At 28.2% G+C, this 18,486-nt stretch overlaps 1 protein-coding gene across 2 annotated transcripts in view; it reads left to right on the forward strand.

Moving 5' to 3' along the window:
* The window catches only part of LOC122499656 (disintegrin and metalloproteinase domain-containing protein 10), an 88,672-nt gene that overhangs the window by 50,227 nt on the left and 19,959 nt on the right, over positions 1 to 18,486 (forward strand). For both annotated transcript variants that reach the window (XM_043608111.1, XM_043608112.1), the window contains exons 2-6: positions 9,640 to 9,900; positions 10,342 to 10,536; positions 17,543 to 17,661; positions 18,015 to 18,191; positions 18,288 to 18,434. In XM_043608111.1, coding sequence (XP_043464046.1) covers positions 9,640 to 9,900; positions 10,342 to 10,536; positions 17,543 to 17,661; positions 18,015 to 18,191; positions 18,288 to 18,434 — 899 coding nt within the window. The remainder of the gene's footprint in view (positions 1 to 9,639; positions 9,901 to 10,341; positions 10,537 to 17,542; positions 17,662 to 18,014; positions 18,192 to 18,287; positions 18,435 to 18,486) is intronic.

Below are 18,486 nucleotides of genomic sequence, written 5' to 3' on the forward strand. Positions count from 1 at the left end.
AAACGCAATAACGCACGCACGCTGTGAGATACAGTTCTCAACTTCCTTATATACTAAACTCGAGAAATTTTCTGAACTTGTGAGAAAGTGATATTTTCTCCATATTTTGTTTAAAAAAGTTCTTAATTTATTCTACATTATAAATACATACTTTTGTATGCTGGGTCAAAATTTTATTCAGAAATGTTTATCATAATACTGTTTTTAAAATTGTTTGTTTCTGGAAAATGATTTCTATTGAAATTATATCCAATTTTTCGTTATATAAAAAAACCCACCATTTAATTTATTGGCATAAGAAAATGCAGCATATCTTAAATCATTTTTTTTAAATACCTTCCAATGTCCTAATTCATTTTCGTACACGGAAAAAAATTAATATCTAAACTTGAAATAATATTAATTTGAAATCCAATGGAATGTAAGTATGTCTAAAATAGACATTATAGTCACAATTAAATTCACATCTCTGATTTAGAGATTTGTTAATTTCACAACTTATCTGATGTGAATTACATTGCGTTTTAAGTTCATCATTGTCAAAGAATATTTAAACCATTTTAATTATTTAAGTATTAATTTTATATTTTAAATGCAGTTTCATTCCCAGTTTTCACTTTCCATATTTTACGAATGTTTTTCGCGTTATCACGTGTGGGACATATTTTTATTTATTAGTATTTTCAGGTTAAACTTTCGTTTGACACTTGAAAACCTAACCTATATTGAAAGTTGTACCAAACCATGTTTTTTTATTAAGAAATAGAAAAAGAATGTTTATATTGTGTGATGTTGAGATAATTTGATTCAAATAAAGAAATGAAATAATAAAAAATTCATATTATCTTCAAAAAATGTCCAATTTTTTATGATTGTCAATGGATTTGTTTATAAGTTCATACTAAAAGAAAAATATACATTCTTTGAATAATTCTCACTCTAAATTGTGATAAATCATAAAATTTGAGATTTCTAATATCATTTTCAGGCATAAAAATACGGATTCTTCACACTGATAATATATGCGGATTAGATATATCTCTAAATTTCAGTTTTAGAGATCTGTTCAAATCACACATCCGATTCCAGTGATAGTTTATGCCTAAATCTCATATTAAATCTCTAATTTAGAGATTAATTTTTTTCCGTGTAAATTTTGAATGCTCTCAAATGCTCATTTAAAAGACAATGGACTATGCCTTTTACTACAGTTAGGAAATCTTCATTGTCGATTAAAATTATTGAATGAACAAAATAAAATTGTTCACCCAATTCCGACACATTTTGACACATCAAATTAAAATATTTTTGGGGTAAACACAACGTGCACATGTTGCCACGAGGTTTGACTCGGATAATTTCGGAACTGCTCGACTGAAATATTCGGCTAATCTCGGACAGCTTCGTAACCGCTCTACGTCAGCCTGACGTCAGCCCATAGCCTGCTATGGCCTGCTACTAGGCTGGTCATAATTTTTATTATAGTCGATAATACACGGAGAGAAGGTTGAACCTAAAATCACGGTGTGATCAGAGTCTTAGACGATGAATGGAAACTCATCATGATTTTCTACAAGATGTAGCGCTCTCTGACGGTGACTGTCACCACCACTTGCGATTCGTGAATGGAAAAACTCGGTGAGATCACTCAGATTTACCGTGATCTTTCCCCCTCTTTTAACCTTCTGAATTAGACACTGTCTTTTATGGTTCAAATTTCTCTCCGTGTACTATTCATAACTAAATTAACAACTTATGTAATTCTTCGATAGTATTTAGTATAATCATCTGGTAATACTTTTTACTATTGCATACTTTCTTACTTATAATATTACAACTTCTTATTGACTATTTCAATTTCTATTACTTCAGAATAATACAAAGTAATAATTTGATTATAAACTTTCTTAAAAATGGTAATATTAATTCATAAATGTACATGATTTCCCCAAATTGCAATCGGTTTTACTAAATACTAATATAATAATACGAAATATTAAAACAGAATCTCTCTCCGTGTACTTTTTGTTTGTATTTATAATCTCATACAACAAGAATTTAATGAATTTTGAAAAAATATTCCATGTTTTGTATAGTTATTTGATGACACCCCATTTTGCCCCACGGGTGGGGCAAAATGGGATTTTAGCACTTTCTCAGAAAATACGATATAAGTTCTTTCAAAAATTTTTTTCTCCGCTATTATCATAATTTCCTCAAAGCTAAGTGTACAAAGAAGAATTCTGAAGTTTAGCTGAATCGATTTATTCGTTTGGTTCTCTGTAAACAGCCAATTTCAAAAAGGTACCCCATTTTGCCCCACTCTCCCCTACACACGAATCTCCAAATAACGAGAAGTTATAGGGAATCAAACATTTTTCTAGTATTTAATTAAATTTTTAATGTCTTCTTAATTAAGATTCAAATTAACACACATTTTTTAATTTTTTCCCAACAGAGTGAAAAGGAATATACAGGGCTCGAACTAGGTCCGTAAATTCCGTAAAAGTCCGTAAATTTGCTTCAAGTCCGTAAAAGTCAGTTTTTTTTTAAAAAAGATCCGTAAAGTCTGTAATTTGATAGAAAAAGGACAAAAGTTCGTAAATTGTACGATATAATTTGGAAAATTTTGGATAAATTACAAATTATTGCAGAAATTCAATTATTTTTACAAAAGTAATAAAATTCTTCGAAAAAATTCAATTATGCCCAAGTAGAAATGTAATACTGACATAGTACTGACCCAGTACTAAATCAGTACTGGGAAATCCCTGGGTGGTAACGTTGTCCAGTACTGATTTTTTACCGGCAGTCAGTACTAAGTCAGTATTAAAATATCACTGGCAGAACACCGCCTAATTACTGATTCGCAGGTAAAATTTAGTAAATTTGGAAAATGCTGTAACGCGTTCTCTAAAACAAAATTTACCTATAGAAGCTTATATTAATTTGTTATTTGATTATTAAAGAAAAAGGAGTAATTTATTGAATACTAATAATTATTATTCATATTTCTGTAGCAAATAAACTTTTATGAGTAACAATAAAAATGTAAATAATTAGCAAAATTGCTTTTATTGAAATAAGTTTTAAAAAAAAATTTTTCTTTTTTTTTTCATTAATTTATACAATCTTATTTATTTTAATTAATTACTAAATTATTATTATTATTGTTTATAATTATTTAAATTTATATTTTATGTAACACTGTTGAGAATTATACACTAAACACTAAGAACTAAGACGGAAAAATATCGCACGCACGGGGGATCGAACCCTAGACCTCGAGGACGCAAGTCGAATACACTAACCGCACAGCCACGCAAGCTTGGAAGTGATTTTACTTAAACTTCCTTTTGAATTATGGGAAGGATATATTATGCAGTGCTATAATAATGAATTCACTGTATATTATATTTATGTAAAAAAAAATTATTATAAATATATGTTTTATATATTTATATACATTTTAACAAGACATTATATATTAATTAATAGGTATAGCATAAAAATATGATAATAATTATTAATTTAATTATTTATTAAAATAATAATAAAAAATATATATTTATACATTTTTAAAAAATAAGAAAAATTTTATTATTAATAATACATAATAGTAAAAATAATCAATAAATAATAATTTATTATTATTATGATATACCTATTAATTAATAATTAATAATATATTAATTGTTTGATGTTATTGTTGATGAATAATGTTTTTAAAAATCTTGGAAAATATTTTAATAGTTAATAAATCAAACGATGTTCCGAAAGTCAGTACCGACGGTCAGTACTGAGTCAGTATCATGCCGGTGTTTAACTCCGTCCTAACTCCGGACATTTCTACTTGAGTGTTAAAAATTCTCGTCAAAATTTCAAATACCTTTAGAAATAATAAAATTCTTCTTCGAAATTCAATTATTTTCAAAGATTTTAATAAAAATCTTGGCAAAATTTCAATTATTTAAAAATTTTTTTCTTATAATTTAATGATTTTTAATATCTACTGTTTAAATACATTTTTTTAAAAGAATGCAATTATTTAAAAAAATATTAATAAAATTCTACGCAAACATTTAATTATTTTCATAAAATAATAAAAATTTCACAGGAATTCAATTATTTACAAATTTTTTATAAATTTCTTCGTAATCATTCAATTATTTTCATAAATAATAAAATTTTACTGAGATATGAGAGAATACTGAGAATTTATTTTCGAAAAAAATAAAATTCTTTTTAGAAATTTAATTATTTTTATAAACAATAAAACTCAATGCTGAATTTCAATTATTTTTAATACAATTTTAATCGAATTTCTCGAAAAATGTAATTATTCTTAAAATTTTTATTAAAATTCGTCAAAAGAATTCAATTATTTAAAAATTTGTTGATAAAATTCATCATGAGAATTCAATTCTTTTGGAATGTAATAAAATACTTGTCAGAAATTCAAATATTTTCAAAATTTTTGAAAAATTCTCGTCAATTATTTTTAAAAATTTTAATAAAATTCTTCAAAAGTTTTCAATTATTTTTAAAAAATTGTGATAAAATTCTTTAATTCAATAAATTTCTGTAAAATTTTAATTAAATTCCTTAAAAGAAATTAATTATTTTGAAAAGTTGTTAATAAAATTCTTCATAAAAATTCAATTTTAAGAAATATTCAACTAATAAAAATTTATTTTAAAATGAATTTCAGTTAAAATTTAGATAATAATTAAATATTAAAAGCAATATAGCGTGAATTTTTAAAATCAATTGAATTTTTAAATTAATTTATTTGTAAAAGTTTAATTGAATTTTTTAATATTGTTTGACGTTTTTATTTTCTAATAAATAGGGGAGACTGGGGCGAAAGGTTAAATTTTGCATAAATGATATTTTTTAGACAATATAATCCGCTTAGATGTTAAGTAGCTGATAAGTTAAAGTATACGTAAACAAATAATTTAGTTAATAAAAGATCTGTGTTTATTTAACAAAAGCTTTAGAACTTTTATAAAGCCCGTGTAGAAAAATTGTTGGGTTCTAGTGTGGTGCCAGAAAGACAGTCTATTCTCTAACTGGGCGCTGAAAAGACTGTCTGACCATGGGCTAATCAGACCAGTGACGATCGAACCACGCGTTGGTCCAGACTGGACGAGCTAATCAGGGCTAATGAGCAGTGCTAATATTTAAAATTTTAGGTTCGATTTCAATATTTCAGTTTTTTAATTTTAAATAATTTACCCAAATTTACTTGTTTCTCACGTTTATTCAATGTAATGTGAATATATGAATTATTAATAATAAATAAATATTATTGTTATTCATATATATGTGTGTATATATGTATTTAATGACAATAACTTATTATAATAATTATTATATTATTTTCAAATAAATAATATACTGCACTAGCAGTAAATATCATTTAAAATAATAATATTGAAAAATAATTTTAATGAAAAAGCAATTTGCGTTAATTGGTAGGTACATTTTTTAAATTCATTCTTTAACAGGCCTTTAACATTATTTACAAACATGTTTACAATTTTAATTTATAACACTTATACAGATTAAATATAGTAATTTTATTTTTTCATATAACACTTACAATGAAAAATATCCGCTCGCATGTGGGATCGAACTCACGCCCCCCGACTCGAAGCATTTAAACCGCACGGCCACTGAAGCCTGGGTGCGAACTCTCGTAATTTACTATATCAATGCCAGTGTCATATCTTCTGTTGCTTATAAGGACGAAGTAAAAACTATGACTAAAATTATTACACATAATAATCCCGAATTATTTTAATTATTATATATGAATATTTAAATAAATAATTCTTACTACAATTATAATCATTAAACAATTTTTTAAAGTATTACTTTCAGTTTTATCAAAAAATTTTTAAATAATTGAATTCTTATGACGAATTTCAATAGAATTCTTAAGTATAATTATACACTTTTCGAAAAATTCGATTAAAATTGTATTAAAAATAATTAAGAAATTCTGAGATTAACTAAGAAATTTGGAATAATAAAAAAATTCTGAGAATTTTATTATTTATAAAAATAATTGAATTATTGAGATGAAACTTATAAAAAATTTGTAAATACTTATTGAATTTTTGTGAAAGGTTTTTTATTTATGAAAGTAATTAAATTTTTGCTTACATTTTATTTTGCCAAGAATCTTGTTAAAAATTTGGAAAATAATTGAATTTCAGAGAACGATTTTATTATTTATAAAGATAATTGAAATTTTGATGAGAATTTAAAAAATTTTTTGAACATAATTGAATTTCTGTGTAGAATTTTGTTACTTTTAAAAATAATTAAATTTCTACAATAATCTGTAACTTCTCAAACACTCAATTGTTTATAGTGTTTTTAACTACACTGAGAAAACTGGAGAGTCAAATTCAGAGGTTCAAAAAGTGTATGTTTCCTTTGCTTATGAAGAGAGTTAAATAGTCCTTCTAAAATAAATTTTGAATTGATAATGGGAATCTACTTGTATATTCTCTCCCATTATATCTGAGGGTTAAAAGTTGCGCAGAAAATGTGTACGATCTGATGCGCGCGAAATTATTTTTCTGACATTTTATGTATTTAATTTATGGGTTAGGTTGCCATATTTATTCATTTGGCGCCGGATAAGGAAGGGATTTCTCAAGATGGTTAATTTGTCCCTCTGTTATAAACTCATTTTCCCTCCAAGAGAAATGGCACGAATATCTGTCAATGGTGTATTTGAACAATTAGAATGTTATCCAATAGCTAACTCTCAAATATGAACGATTTGTCCCTCCAGATGTTTAGTCCAATACTCCAGTTTTCTCAGTGTAAAATTCTTCTACAGATAAATTATTTTTAATAATTAATCAAATACAATATGTTAAAAAATTTATCTAATTTCAGGACAATTTGAATTATTAGGCATTTTTCAAAAATCTAAGTTCTTTAGAATTTTTAATTAAATTCATTGAAAATTTTATTTATAATAATTCATATGTGACGCGCTCCCAAGAAAGGTACCTAAGAAGCAAAAAATTTGAGGTTATGTTTTAAATTTTGTAAGTAAAAATACAGAAAGAGAATCAATTATTAATTAAAAATTGTTGGTCTTCAAGTCTTCACTATATTCAAAATATTCAATGAATATTGGTTTCAAATTCAAATAATTAAAAATTAACTTTTAATCAAGATAAATCTAACTTGAACCCAACCTATAATTCGTTTGCTTCTTAGGTACCTTTCTTGGGAGCGCGTCACATATAAACCTACAATATTTATTTTTGAACGATTCTTTAGATTGGCTAAATTATTTCATTGAATTTTGAAGTGACAATCCATGTATAAATTCAAAGAAGACCGACAAATCGGGCACTAAAGTCTTGATTGTACTGTGATTTGAACTTTAAAAATTTTGGTTTAAAGTTAGGGGGTCGTCCATATACCACGTGGACACTTTTGGGGGGAGGGGGGGGGGGGTTAAAAAAAGGTTGAAAATGTCCACGATCCCATGTATTTTTGTGTCCACAAGGGGGGAGGGGGGGGTCAAAAATCTTTGAAAAACTGTCCACGTGGTATATGGACGACCCCTAGAAAGTCTAAATTAGACCGTCCAGATGCGTCTAGTTGGGGCAATCACTAGACTCCAAGACTGCCCCGAAATTTTTCTACACGGAAGTTAATAAACTAAAATTTCAAAAAAAAAAAAAAATTTGGTTTATTTCACGTGAGCGGTCTTGTTTTCTGAAAGAGGTACTTGCTTAATGTCAAATAAATATTTTCTAAACAAATAAACCCAAAAAAAACGAAAAATGTAAAAAATATTTTTTACATGTAAAAATACATTTAACTTTTCGCCCCAGGGTGCATTTTTGGCTTTAACAACAAATATAAAAAATCTGACTAAAGATAATTAGCAAATGGGCAAATCCATAAAACTTGACTTTTAAGAAAAAAATTTTTTTTTTATTAATTTGTATGCACATAGATGTCACTTTGCATACGTGTTCAAGAATGTTTTAGCACCACAAATTCGTATGCGTGATTCATTTTTAACCCATGCCCCCAATGTTTAACACTTATTATTAACCTCTTCCGGAACTGAAATATTATAAAGTGAACAAAAAATGTGTAAGACCTTCCCATCAATTAAATCAGTTCAAACATTTTACTCGGAAGTTTTTGGGGTCGCCGCTGGACAATCTGAAGTCGGTTTTTCAAAATTCAAAATGGCGGCTCCATTATGACGGATGACAAATTTAAATAGTTGGATTTGATTGAAACTCGTTACTCGGGGGTTTTTGGGGTCGCTGATTACGAATTTAAAATTTAAATTTAAAATGAGTAATTGAAGTTTTTGATTTTTAAGAATTCAACTTCTGAAATTTTAAGCATATTCTTAACTTAATAAAATTGATAGTTTTCAAAATCCTTGAGCGGCATACTTTTTTTTGAATATCTGTAAGGCAATGCTTCGATCACACTATACATGGACTTGTTAAAAGTAAAATTGTAGTTGTGCCTTTCAAAAATGTATAAATTTAAATAAAATCACGATTTGTATTAACATCTTTAAATTGTTTCTACAGGAATACAAATATAGGCACACTAATGAAAAAGGTCTTAAAATGTTCGATTTTTTATTGTCTATTTAGAAACTTATTGAACTTTTATTTTTATTCTACGCCGCACTAGGTATTTACATAAGAAGACGTTTAATTAAATTTTCTTAAAAAGTGTCATCATTCAATCAAACCTTCATATATTTTCTTACAGTCGTAGCACACTAATGGGATAGTGAAAAAAGTTTGAAAACATACGTCTTTTAGCTATTTTCCTTGTAGCTAAATTAATATTTCACACGCCGCAAAAATAAAAACGTTAAAAATGTATACTTTTCTGAGAGTTTCAAATGAAATTTAAGCGTTTTTTCAATTTTAAACTCATAAAATTAATTGACAAATTAATATTTTGTTCTAATACTGTACATAAATGTTGCTTAGTATATAATTTAGGAAAATATGATTAAACAATAAGGTTCAATCTAAAATAATATGGACTTTTAAGTGTTCGATTCGAGTATCATAAAAGTTAACAGTTTCGTGGATTTGCCCAAATATCTTTAGGTATCTCTTCAGGGGACCTAAATAAAGACCTAAGAAAATCGCGATGAGAATAAATTGAAAAAATATACTTAAAAGTTGATATTTTCTTTTACGAAAAAATTTTCAAAAGTAGGGTGAAAAAAAAAATTTAAATATGGACACAACAAAAATGAATAGAATGTCACATAACTCCGGACATTTATTTAGAGTGATAACACCCTTCTATAATTAAAATTGCAATGCTCTAACTATTTCCGTTCGAAAGATAATGAATTTTAACTGTTTTCACAGTTTAACCTTTCGCCCCAGTCTCCCCTATTTAATTGAAGAATTTACGAATAATTGAATATTTACTGAAATGTCTGTTCTTTTTTAAACAGAATGAGAAGAAATATCCTTAATAAAAAATTATAATATTTTGTATTATATTCTGTATGATATATCCTTTATTATTATACTATTATTTCTAAGTTATTAATAGCATTGTTACTTATAATTTATTCTTCTCTTATTGTTGCAGCTAATCGACTAAACGAATACATTCGACACTTTGAAGTCCTTAATTATCCTACACACGAGCTACACCGAAGTCATTTAAGAGCCAAAAGATCAGTGACTCGTGACAATACAGTATCGTTAAAATTTAGTGCCCATGGAAAAAACTTTCATCTTCGACTCAAACGCGATCTAAGTACATTCAGTGATAATTTATTGATAGAGGGTCCTTCTGGACAGCAAGAGGGTCTTGACACATCCCATATCTACGAAGGTCATCTTGCAGGTAATCTTTTATATTTTTTATTGTAAAAATTGTACATAACTAGAGCTTCATTTTCGGGAAAAACTTTATAATTTTGGCATATTTCTAATTCACAAGATTTGTCTCAGTCAAAATACTCGAAATTTAACCCATTTTGTCCTGGAAGTCCGATTTTTCCATAATATTTGTACTCGCGATTTTTGAAGATTATGGGCTAAAAAATTTGCATTTGGTGCTTCTTACATATTTTTTAGTCCTCTTTCAGAATCGACAAGAAAATTTAACTTTTTACTTAAGGATAAATTTAAATTTATTTCATTTTTTTTATTATTTGAACCGAAAAATACAGCTAAAGGTAAACCATTATTTTTTTTTTTTTTTTTTTTTTTGATGAATCTTAGATTTTATTATTTTATTATTAAAAAGAACATTTTTCAGTGTAAGGTATATTCGAATTCGCAGGTGAACCGGGTAGTCGCATTTTTGGAAGTATAATTGATGGTGTCTTTCAAGGAAAAATTGAATCGCCACGACATGGGGCATGGTTTATAGAAAAAGCTCACTATTACTTTCCTCATCATGAAGTTAATGAGACATTGCACTCGGTGATATATCATGAGAACGATGTTGGTGATCCATACGCTGACATTAGAACAGGTAAGATACTTTTAAATATTTTACAAGAATCAAGATTTGCTTTTTCAGATTTAGAAAAAATGTTATTTCACTCGAACGCCGGTTTAGCGGACTTGTCGGGTTGTGAGGCACGAACGGACACGGCTTTTGTTATCAAAGTACATTTTTACACAAACAAAATTAAGCAAAAAATTCTATTTGCTACTTAAAAAGTATTGCCTCAGAAAATAATTTTTTCGTTCAAGAATATAAAAAATTTATTAATTTTTACTAAATTTTTACTAAAAAAAAGTTAGTACGCAGGTTGAGACACCTATATAATAATTAATTTTAGACTGAGACAAAATGAATAATGATGTAACATATCAATTATTCAGTGTTTATTTATTAATTTTGAAAGTTTTAGCCTAAATAAAGAGCTTAAAATCATAAAAAAATTCACTTGACAGAGAAAAAAACAAAATTTTATTTTAAATAAAGAGAACAAAAAAATGTAAAACCTTATTAGTTTTAATCAGAAACACAATAATTATAATAATGATTTCTATTAGTAGTAACTTTAAGATTAAAAGCACTATATGTCATGAATTATGTTCAATTTATTGTCTAAATGATGAAACTGAAGTTACCAACGTTAATTCAACGAAAAAATGTTTAAAAAAATTTTCTCTAAAAAGTTCAGGATACAAATTTTTGTTGTTTATTTTTAACCCAAGTAAACCCTCCAAACCCTAAAATAAAGAAAAGGTGGGGGAACAGAAGTTATTATTTTTTTCTAACGAATTTTTCAAAAATCACCTCGCCTCGGTAGCAATTTTTTTCTTTTAATAATTACTTATTCTAATGTCAGAAGCCCTTTAAAAAAATTTCAAAGTTTCCAAGGCGGGGAAAACAGTAATTTTTGTTTTTTAGTCACAGATTTTCCGAAAATCTGAGAATTTCAAGTAAATTAATAATTCCTCTTTTGATATTATTTATTTTCATGTCACAAGCCATTAAAAAAAATTAAAAGTCGGGGAACGCAGTGATTTTAAATTTTTCTGTCGTATTTCTTCCAAAAATCTCAGAATTTCATTTAAAAAATAAAAATCACTGCTTTCCCCGACTTGGAACCACTTGGAGTTTTTTTTAATGGCTTGTGACATTAAAATAAATAATTATCAGAAGAAAAAATTGCTACCGAGTCGAGCAATTATTAATTAAGTTGAAATTTCGAAATTTTTGAAAAATTCGTGGTACAAAAAAATTCAAAATCACTGCTTTCCTCGACTTGGAATTACTTGGAATTTTTTTAAATAGCGTCTAATATTAAAATAAACAATTATCAAAAGAAAAAAATTGCTACACGGAAAAAATAAGTTCAGCAGATTTTACGAAACTAATTTCGCACTAGCGGATATTTAAGATTCCTAGACGAAGTTTTTCAAAAACCCAGAAACTTTCACTACTTTAAGCAGAACAATTGTCGAGAAACTGCAACCAGTGTTGTAATTTATAAAACAAGCTTGAATGTAGAAATGTTTCGTATTTTCTGGTGAACATTTTATCAGAAAATGGTAAAAATGTTTCGTGCAATCTAAAAACGCGTGGTTTGAGTTTCCACTTCGCTGTCTATCGTGAATTCTCGAACACAAAGTTTCGTAAAATTCTATACGGGGTGTACCAAAAGTCGCGTTATAAATAGATATGTTGAAGCTTGTCTCGTCGCGTCGGTATTAACTTGTCTGCTGTATATAGATATAATATGTGGAAGGAAAAAGAGAACTGCTTTACCTGCCGGTAACATTTGGATAATTGTTTTCTTTTACGTATTTCACATTTCATTGTTCCAAATTCGTAACATTTTTTATGTGCTTTTGTAATCCAAACTTTTAATTATTATTAATTTCTTTTAATTTACAGTCCAATAAATTTTATAGTTTATCATAATATTTACCGATGACAATATATATATTAATTTCTCAAGTTTTAACTGTTATTACTTCAAATTTTAGACAATTTAATATAAACATTTTTTGAGTTTGAATTTAATTTTGAAAATTTTTTGTCAATTTATTTATAATTTAAAATTAAGAATAAAATTATTTTCTAAAAATTGAAAAATTTTATAGAGATTTTATAACTAATTATAATCAAAAAATGTTATTTTAAAAACCATAAAATATTTTGTATAACTTTTAAAAAAATGATTTTTTTAAAAATTAATATTCAGTATATTGACATTTCTCACAAGCGCAGTTTTAATCTCCTCAGTTAGTATATAAAGAAACTCAATTCTTTCATCTACAAGTGCGAGTTATATTGTATGTGCGTTGCGTCAGAATTCGTTTATATGTATGCGTATTTCCGTTAAGTTAGTGTCAGAATAAAATAAGCCAATCCAAGCGAACCATTGCGTTGTAGAGTGCAGTCACATGTGTCGAACCAATCATCTATCTCCTATAGAAGACGAGAAAAAATGGTCTTGAGAGCTCATTGGTACATTAAGAAATTCTTTTTTCTGCTTTATTCGTTTTTTTCTCCGTGAATATTTTTTTCCGTGGCGCATGCGCTTCAGGCTAAACATTTTACAAAACTCTTGAATTAGAACGTCCAACCGATCATTTGTGAATTCCATAGAATTTTTTTTGAGTTTTCGAGAAACGCAGTCATCATATATTACTATTGATTCTGTTTTATCTTATACTAAACTCCTCTCCGTATCCGCTATTCCAAAATTAGTTTCGTAAAATGTACTAAATTAATTTTTTCCGTGTACCGAGGCGAAGAATTATTAATTTACTTCAAATTCTCGGATTTTCGAAAAACCCGTGACAGAAAAACCAAAATCACTGTTTTCCCCGACTTGGAACCTTTTGAAATTTTTTTTAAATGGCTTCTGACATTAGAATAAGTAATTATCAAAAGAAAAAAATGTCTACCGGGGCGAGGAATTATTAATTTAGTTGAAATGTGATTTTTGGAAAATCCGTGAGAAAAAAATAACAACTTCTGTTCCCCCACCTTTTTTTATTTTAAAGTTTTAAAGTTAAAAATAAACAAAAAAAATTTGTATCCTCAACTTTCAGTAGAAAATTTTTTTAAAAATTTTTTCGTTGAATCAACGTTGGTAACTTCAGTTTTATTCTAAATGTCTTTAAAATTAGCAACAAATAGCTAATTTATTAAAAAATATCACAGAAGTAACATTTTTTAAAACAACTAATGCACAAAAATGCTCTTAAAATATTGCCCAGGCGGAAAAGTCGGACGAATGTCGGAATTTACAACCGGCTGGGATCCGCGCCCGTACAGACCGCAAGTACCGACGGTCTGTACCGATTCGGATCTGAAAAAGCAACCGGCGCGGTACAGATTATGCTCCGACTGTCGGATCCGTCTTCCCACTATTGTCAGTACCGGCTCGGTACTGGATTTCTTCCGCCGGCGGATCTTATTCTTCTGCGGCGTCGGAAGAATGACGGATATGTTAAGTCTGTACTGGGTCGGTGCTGGGCCGGATCCGACTGCGGATGTCGTCATTTATTGTCACATTATAAATCACATTATAAATTTATTTTCAATAAATGTGTCATAACTAAATAATTATTACAATAATTAATTGCATTATTTTAGAAAATAATGATTAATTAATAAATGAATTTAATCAAAATATTAAGTAATTATTTATTGAGAGTTTTTTCAAAATTAAACAATTAAAAAATTTGTTTTTACTTATACTTTATAATTATTATAAATAAATTTATACTATTAATATAAATTTATTATTATTGAGATATTATTAATTAATATTATTGAGAATTAATAATAAATTATTAACATTAATAAATATTAATATTCATGTTAATAATTTATTATTAATTCTCAATAATATTAATGTTAATTAATAATATCTCAATGATAATAAATTTATTATTATTGTGATATTAATTAAAATTATTAATATTAATATGTTCAATATTATTATATTGAGATACAATTATTTAATATGTTATATAATAATAAAAATATAGCTGTAGCATTGACGCGTAGTTATATATTCGACAAGTTTCATTTCAGCTTGTGACACTTGAGAGTATTTAAGGTTTGAGAGTTCCATGCGAGCGTAGCATAGTGGTTAGCGTGCGAGATTTCGGTGCGTAAATATTCGGTTAGGCGTAGGTTCGTACCTCCAAGCGTTAGGATTTTTCAAATGTGTATGTAATAAAAAATTGGGTTTAAGTGTATAAAAAAATAAAAAAAATGTGTAAAGTGAACTGTCAATGAATTGTCATCAGATAAAAAATAAATATCTTTTGCAATTAATTATTTTTTTTTTTATTGATATTTGTTGAAATTATCATTTGGATCCGATCCGGTTGTCAGTCGGTAGAATGCCAGCGCTCAGCTGGCTGTTAAATGAAAAATCCGCGGTCGGTAGAGTGCCAGATCCCAGCCGGTTGAATTATACACGGAACGGCTTCTCCCGGCCGGTCAGCGGGCGGTAGAATCCCAGTTCCGAGCCGGTTGCCAGCGCGCTCCTGGCCTAGTCACTATTCGGTAGAATGCCCGTTCACATTCGGTTGGCAGGCGGTTCCCAGCCAGTACAGTTACACCGGCGTCAGTACCAGATTCTTGGTATTGTAACAACCGACATTCACTTTGGGCAGTTATTACAATTTACACGCTGTCACTAAAATGCTTCTAGTTATTTAAATAATAGATATAGAGCTAAATCAATTATTGCCTTTCAAAGCTAGATAATATACCTTTGATTTAATAGTTTGACCAAACAAATTGGAGTTAAACTTTTATCACAGTAACTGTTTTTATCAAAATTGTAACAACCGCGCTTAGTCTCCCCTACTTTAAAAAGTGATGGAATTTGTGAAATTAAAGAAATGTGGATAAATTAATTGGTTTTTAATACTTTTCTTGATATTATTTATTATTTTGAGAATCCCTATTAAAATGCTTATCTCTTAAAAAAATTAAATTACATTATGACATTTTAATACCGTTGAATGATGTTATTCTTGAGAAGATTTGTATATTAATGCCATTTAATGCCACATCTAAGGATTGTCATTTTAATGAGGAAGTACCCTCGGAAATAGAATTCACAGCGAGTTTTTGATGAAACTTGGAATAATGGTAGATGTTGGTTTAAAAAATATGTAGTTAAATTTTTTGAGGTCTGCACAATGTATAAGAAAAGTTATAAACAATTTTATGTTTTCACATTTTACATTGTGTCTTATGGGAAAATGCACTTTCATGATCTTTAAAATTCAATTGTGAGAAAAATGACAGCGAAATATTGATGTAACTTTTTACAGTTAAAGCTAAATAACTCATGTTTAAATATTGTCCAAAAAAATGATCAGTCACAACCTGTGAGACTCAAAATTAATTATTTTGTATAAAAAACACCTTTTTTTATCAATCAGAAGTTACTAAGCACGACACTTGGCAACGTTGCTTCTTAGAGGCACGCTTAAGGCGCAGGCAGGCAGGCGCCATAAGAGTGAGAGAGAAAAAACATTTAATTTGAATTTTTTGACTCTCTTACTCTTATGTGTTACCATGTCAACCTGCAGGCAGGCAGGCAGTAGGAGCTGTGCTAGCGCCTTTATAGGTTACAGTGAAAAAAGCGGGAGAGGCGAAACATTTAAAATTTCTTTTACTTATGATAAATACTATTGTATTTATCATAGATTTGAAAACATTTTTTACAATATTAACAATATTATTATTAAATATTATAAATATTAATTTAATTTTTTGATTATAGAAAGTTTAGAAAAATTAAAAGTAATACCGAATTAATAATTTAATCTAAATAAAAAGAAATAAATTTTAAAAATTACAAATAGTTTTAAAAAAATTTCATTTGAATTATTATATACTATTTGAATAATAAATTTGTTAATGAAATTTTTTGTAAGAATTCAATTTAACGATGTTGCGCAAATTCATACAGTGGTCGACTTTTAAAAATAACTGCTTGAACGCGAAACGTAATTTTAAAAGGATTTTTCTCCCTATTTGGACAGTTATTGAAAAATGAGAAAAAATACCAGATAGGTATTAAATGAATTTTTGTTCTGTCATTTTATGCACAAGAAATTGAAAATCCAATATAATACACGACGTCAGGAAGTCTTCTTCTTCTTCTTTCCTCGTTAGTGGGACGTCAGGAAGTAAAATGAGAAAATTTGATGTGCTCATCAGGTGCTGCCCTCTGGCGGTAATTTTATGTACCGCACATTTGTTTAACTTTTTTCTGTTTTACTTTCTGTCGTTGTAAATGGAAATAAATCTTTTACTTTTTGTGCGCAAATGAAACATAAAATATTCAGGAAATCTAGTATTTTTTCCGATTTTGCAAAAACTGTCTGCATTGGAAGAAAAATCATTTTCAATTTTCAAATCAAGATTTCTCGATAAAGTGCGACTAACAGTCATCACCCAACAAATACGGCACTGACCGGTTTAAATGACGTGAAATTGGTAAATATTCATTTTCTAACAAATTTCCCTCTGTTCACAGGCACTTTTTATAAAATATGACAACGTTGATTTGTCACAAATGTTTTTAATTATCTGAATTCAAAAGATTTTGTTAATCCATGCAGAAACACGGTTGCAGCATTGGAATTACCGTAGCAATGTAATGCGAATCATTTTGACAGCTGAGCCTTTTCGCTCCCTGCATGTTTCTGCCCTCCACTGGCAAAATGGCTGTAACACACTTCTTGCCGCCTGTCATTACATTACTTTTGAATTTCCAATCCTGCAACCGCGTTTCTGGATGGATTAAAAAAATCAATCGGCTGTGACCGGTTTAGACGACATGAAATTGGTAAATAATCATTTTTTAACAAGTTTTTCACTAAACACAGACACTTTTTACAAAATTTGACAACGAACCGTGGGCCTCTTCTGAATCTAAAAGATTTTTTAATCCATGCAGCAACACGGTTGCAAACTGGGAAATGCAATAGTAATGTAATGCGAATCGTATGATTCTTGTTTATAATTTCAGGTTCTGGAGGCTGTGGAATTACTGAAGATGTGATACAGTGGATGAATAACATTCAGAATTCCGGCGAACCTGATCCTCCACCACCACCACCAAAAACAAAACAAGACAAAATTCCAAAGGTTAGAATGCTCTCTTAATTAATAATCTGCTCACTGATTGTTATCTATTTAGCTTCTCCAAATCCAATGTCCCGAGAGTGTAGTCTTCTTACTTACCAACTTATTTACAGGAGTTCTAACATTTTCAATTGGAGATCCAAGTGGTAAACATATAGGTAGCATTTTTGGCTTGAAAAAAGCACCAAGAGTTTTTAGCACTTGAACACAATTGATGTTGTAGCTTTTTGCTACTTAAAACTCCATGATAAATAATAATTGCCAGAATGTCTTTTTGCACTTCTTTCAGATCACATTTGTTGCTTTTTATCTGAAATTTACAAATTTGTTTTAATTCTGTAAATAATAATTTTAAGGTAAAACCTTGGAGTGGAGATGGCGAAACTCCAAGTCATAAGTACAGTAAGGAAGCCAATGATCATCTTAGTCAAAGATCGAAAAGAGCTACAAAACCAAAGGAGGAAAATAAAAATACAACATGCTCACTTTTTATTCAAACGGATCCCTTAATATGGAGACATATAACCGAGCAGGTAATCATCAATTCTTGATGTTTCCATTTATTATTTATTATCTCTTATAATCTACTTATCATTATTATATTTTATCACAAAAAAATTATTTCTCAGCTCCATCAAGATCCAGAAAAGACTAAAGAAGAAATTTTATCATTAATCGCACACCATGTCACTGCCGTTAATTATATTTATAGAGACACAAGATTTGATGGGAGGGAAGAACATAGAAATATTAAATTTGAAGTTCAGAGAATAAAGGTACTTTTTTCACTTTCTTCAACTGAATTAAATAAAAAGATTGACGAAAGAC

The sequence above is a fragment of the Leptopilina heterotoma genome, unplaced genomic scaffold (assembly GCF_015476425.1).
Source record: "Leptopilina heterotoma isolate Lh14 unplaced genomic scaffold, ASM1547642v1 Lhet_17, whole genome shotgun sequence".
Classification (NCBI taxonomy): domain Eukaryota; kingdom Metazoa; phylum Arthropoda; class Insecta; order Hymenoptera; family Figitidae; genus Leptopilina; species Leptopilina heterotoma.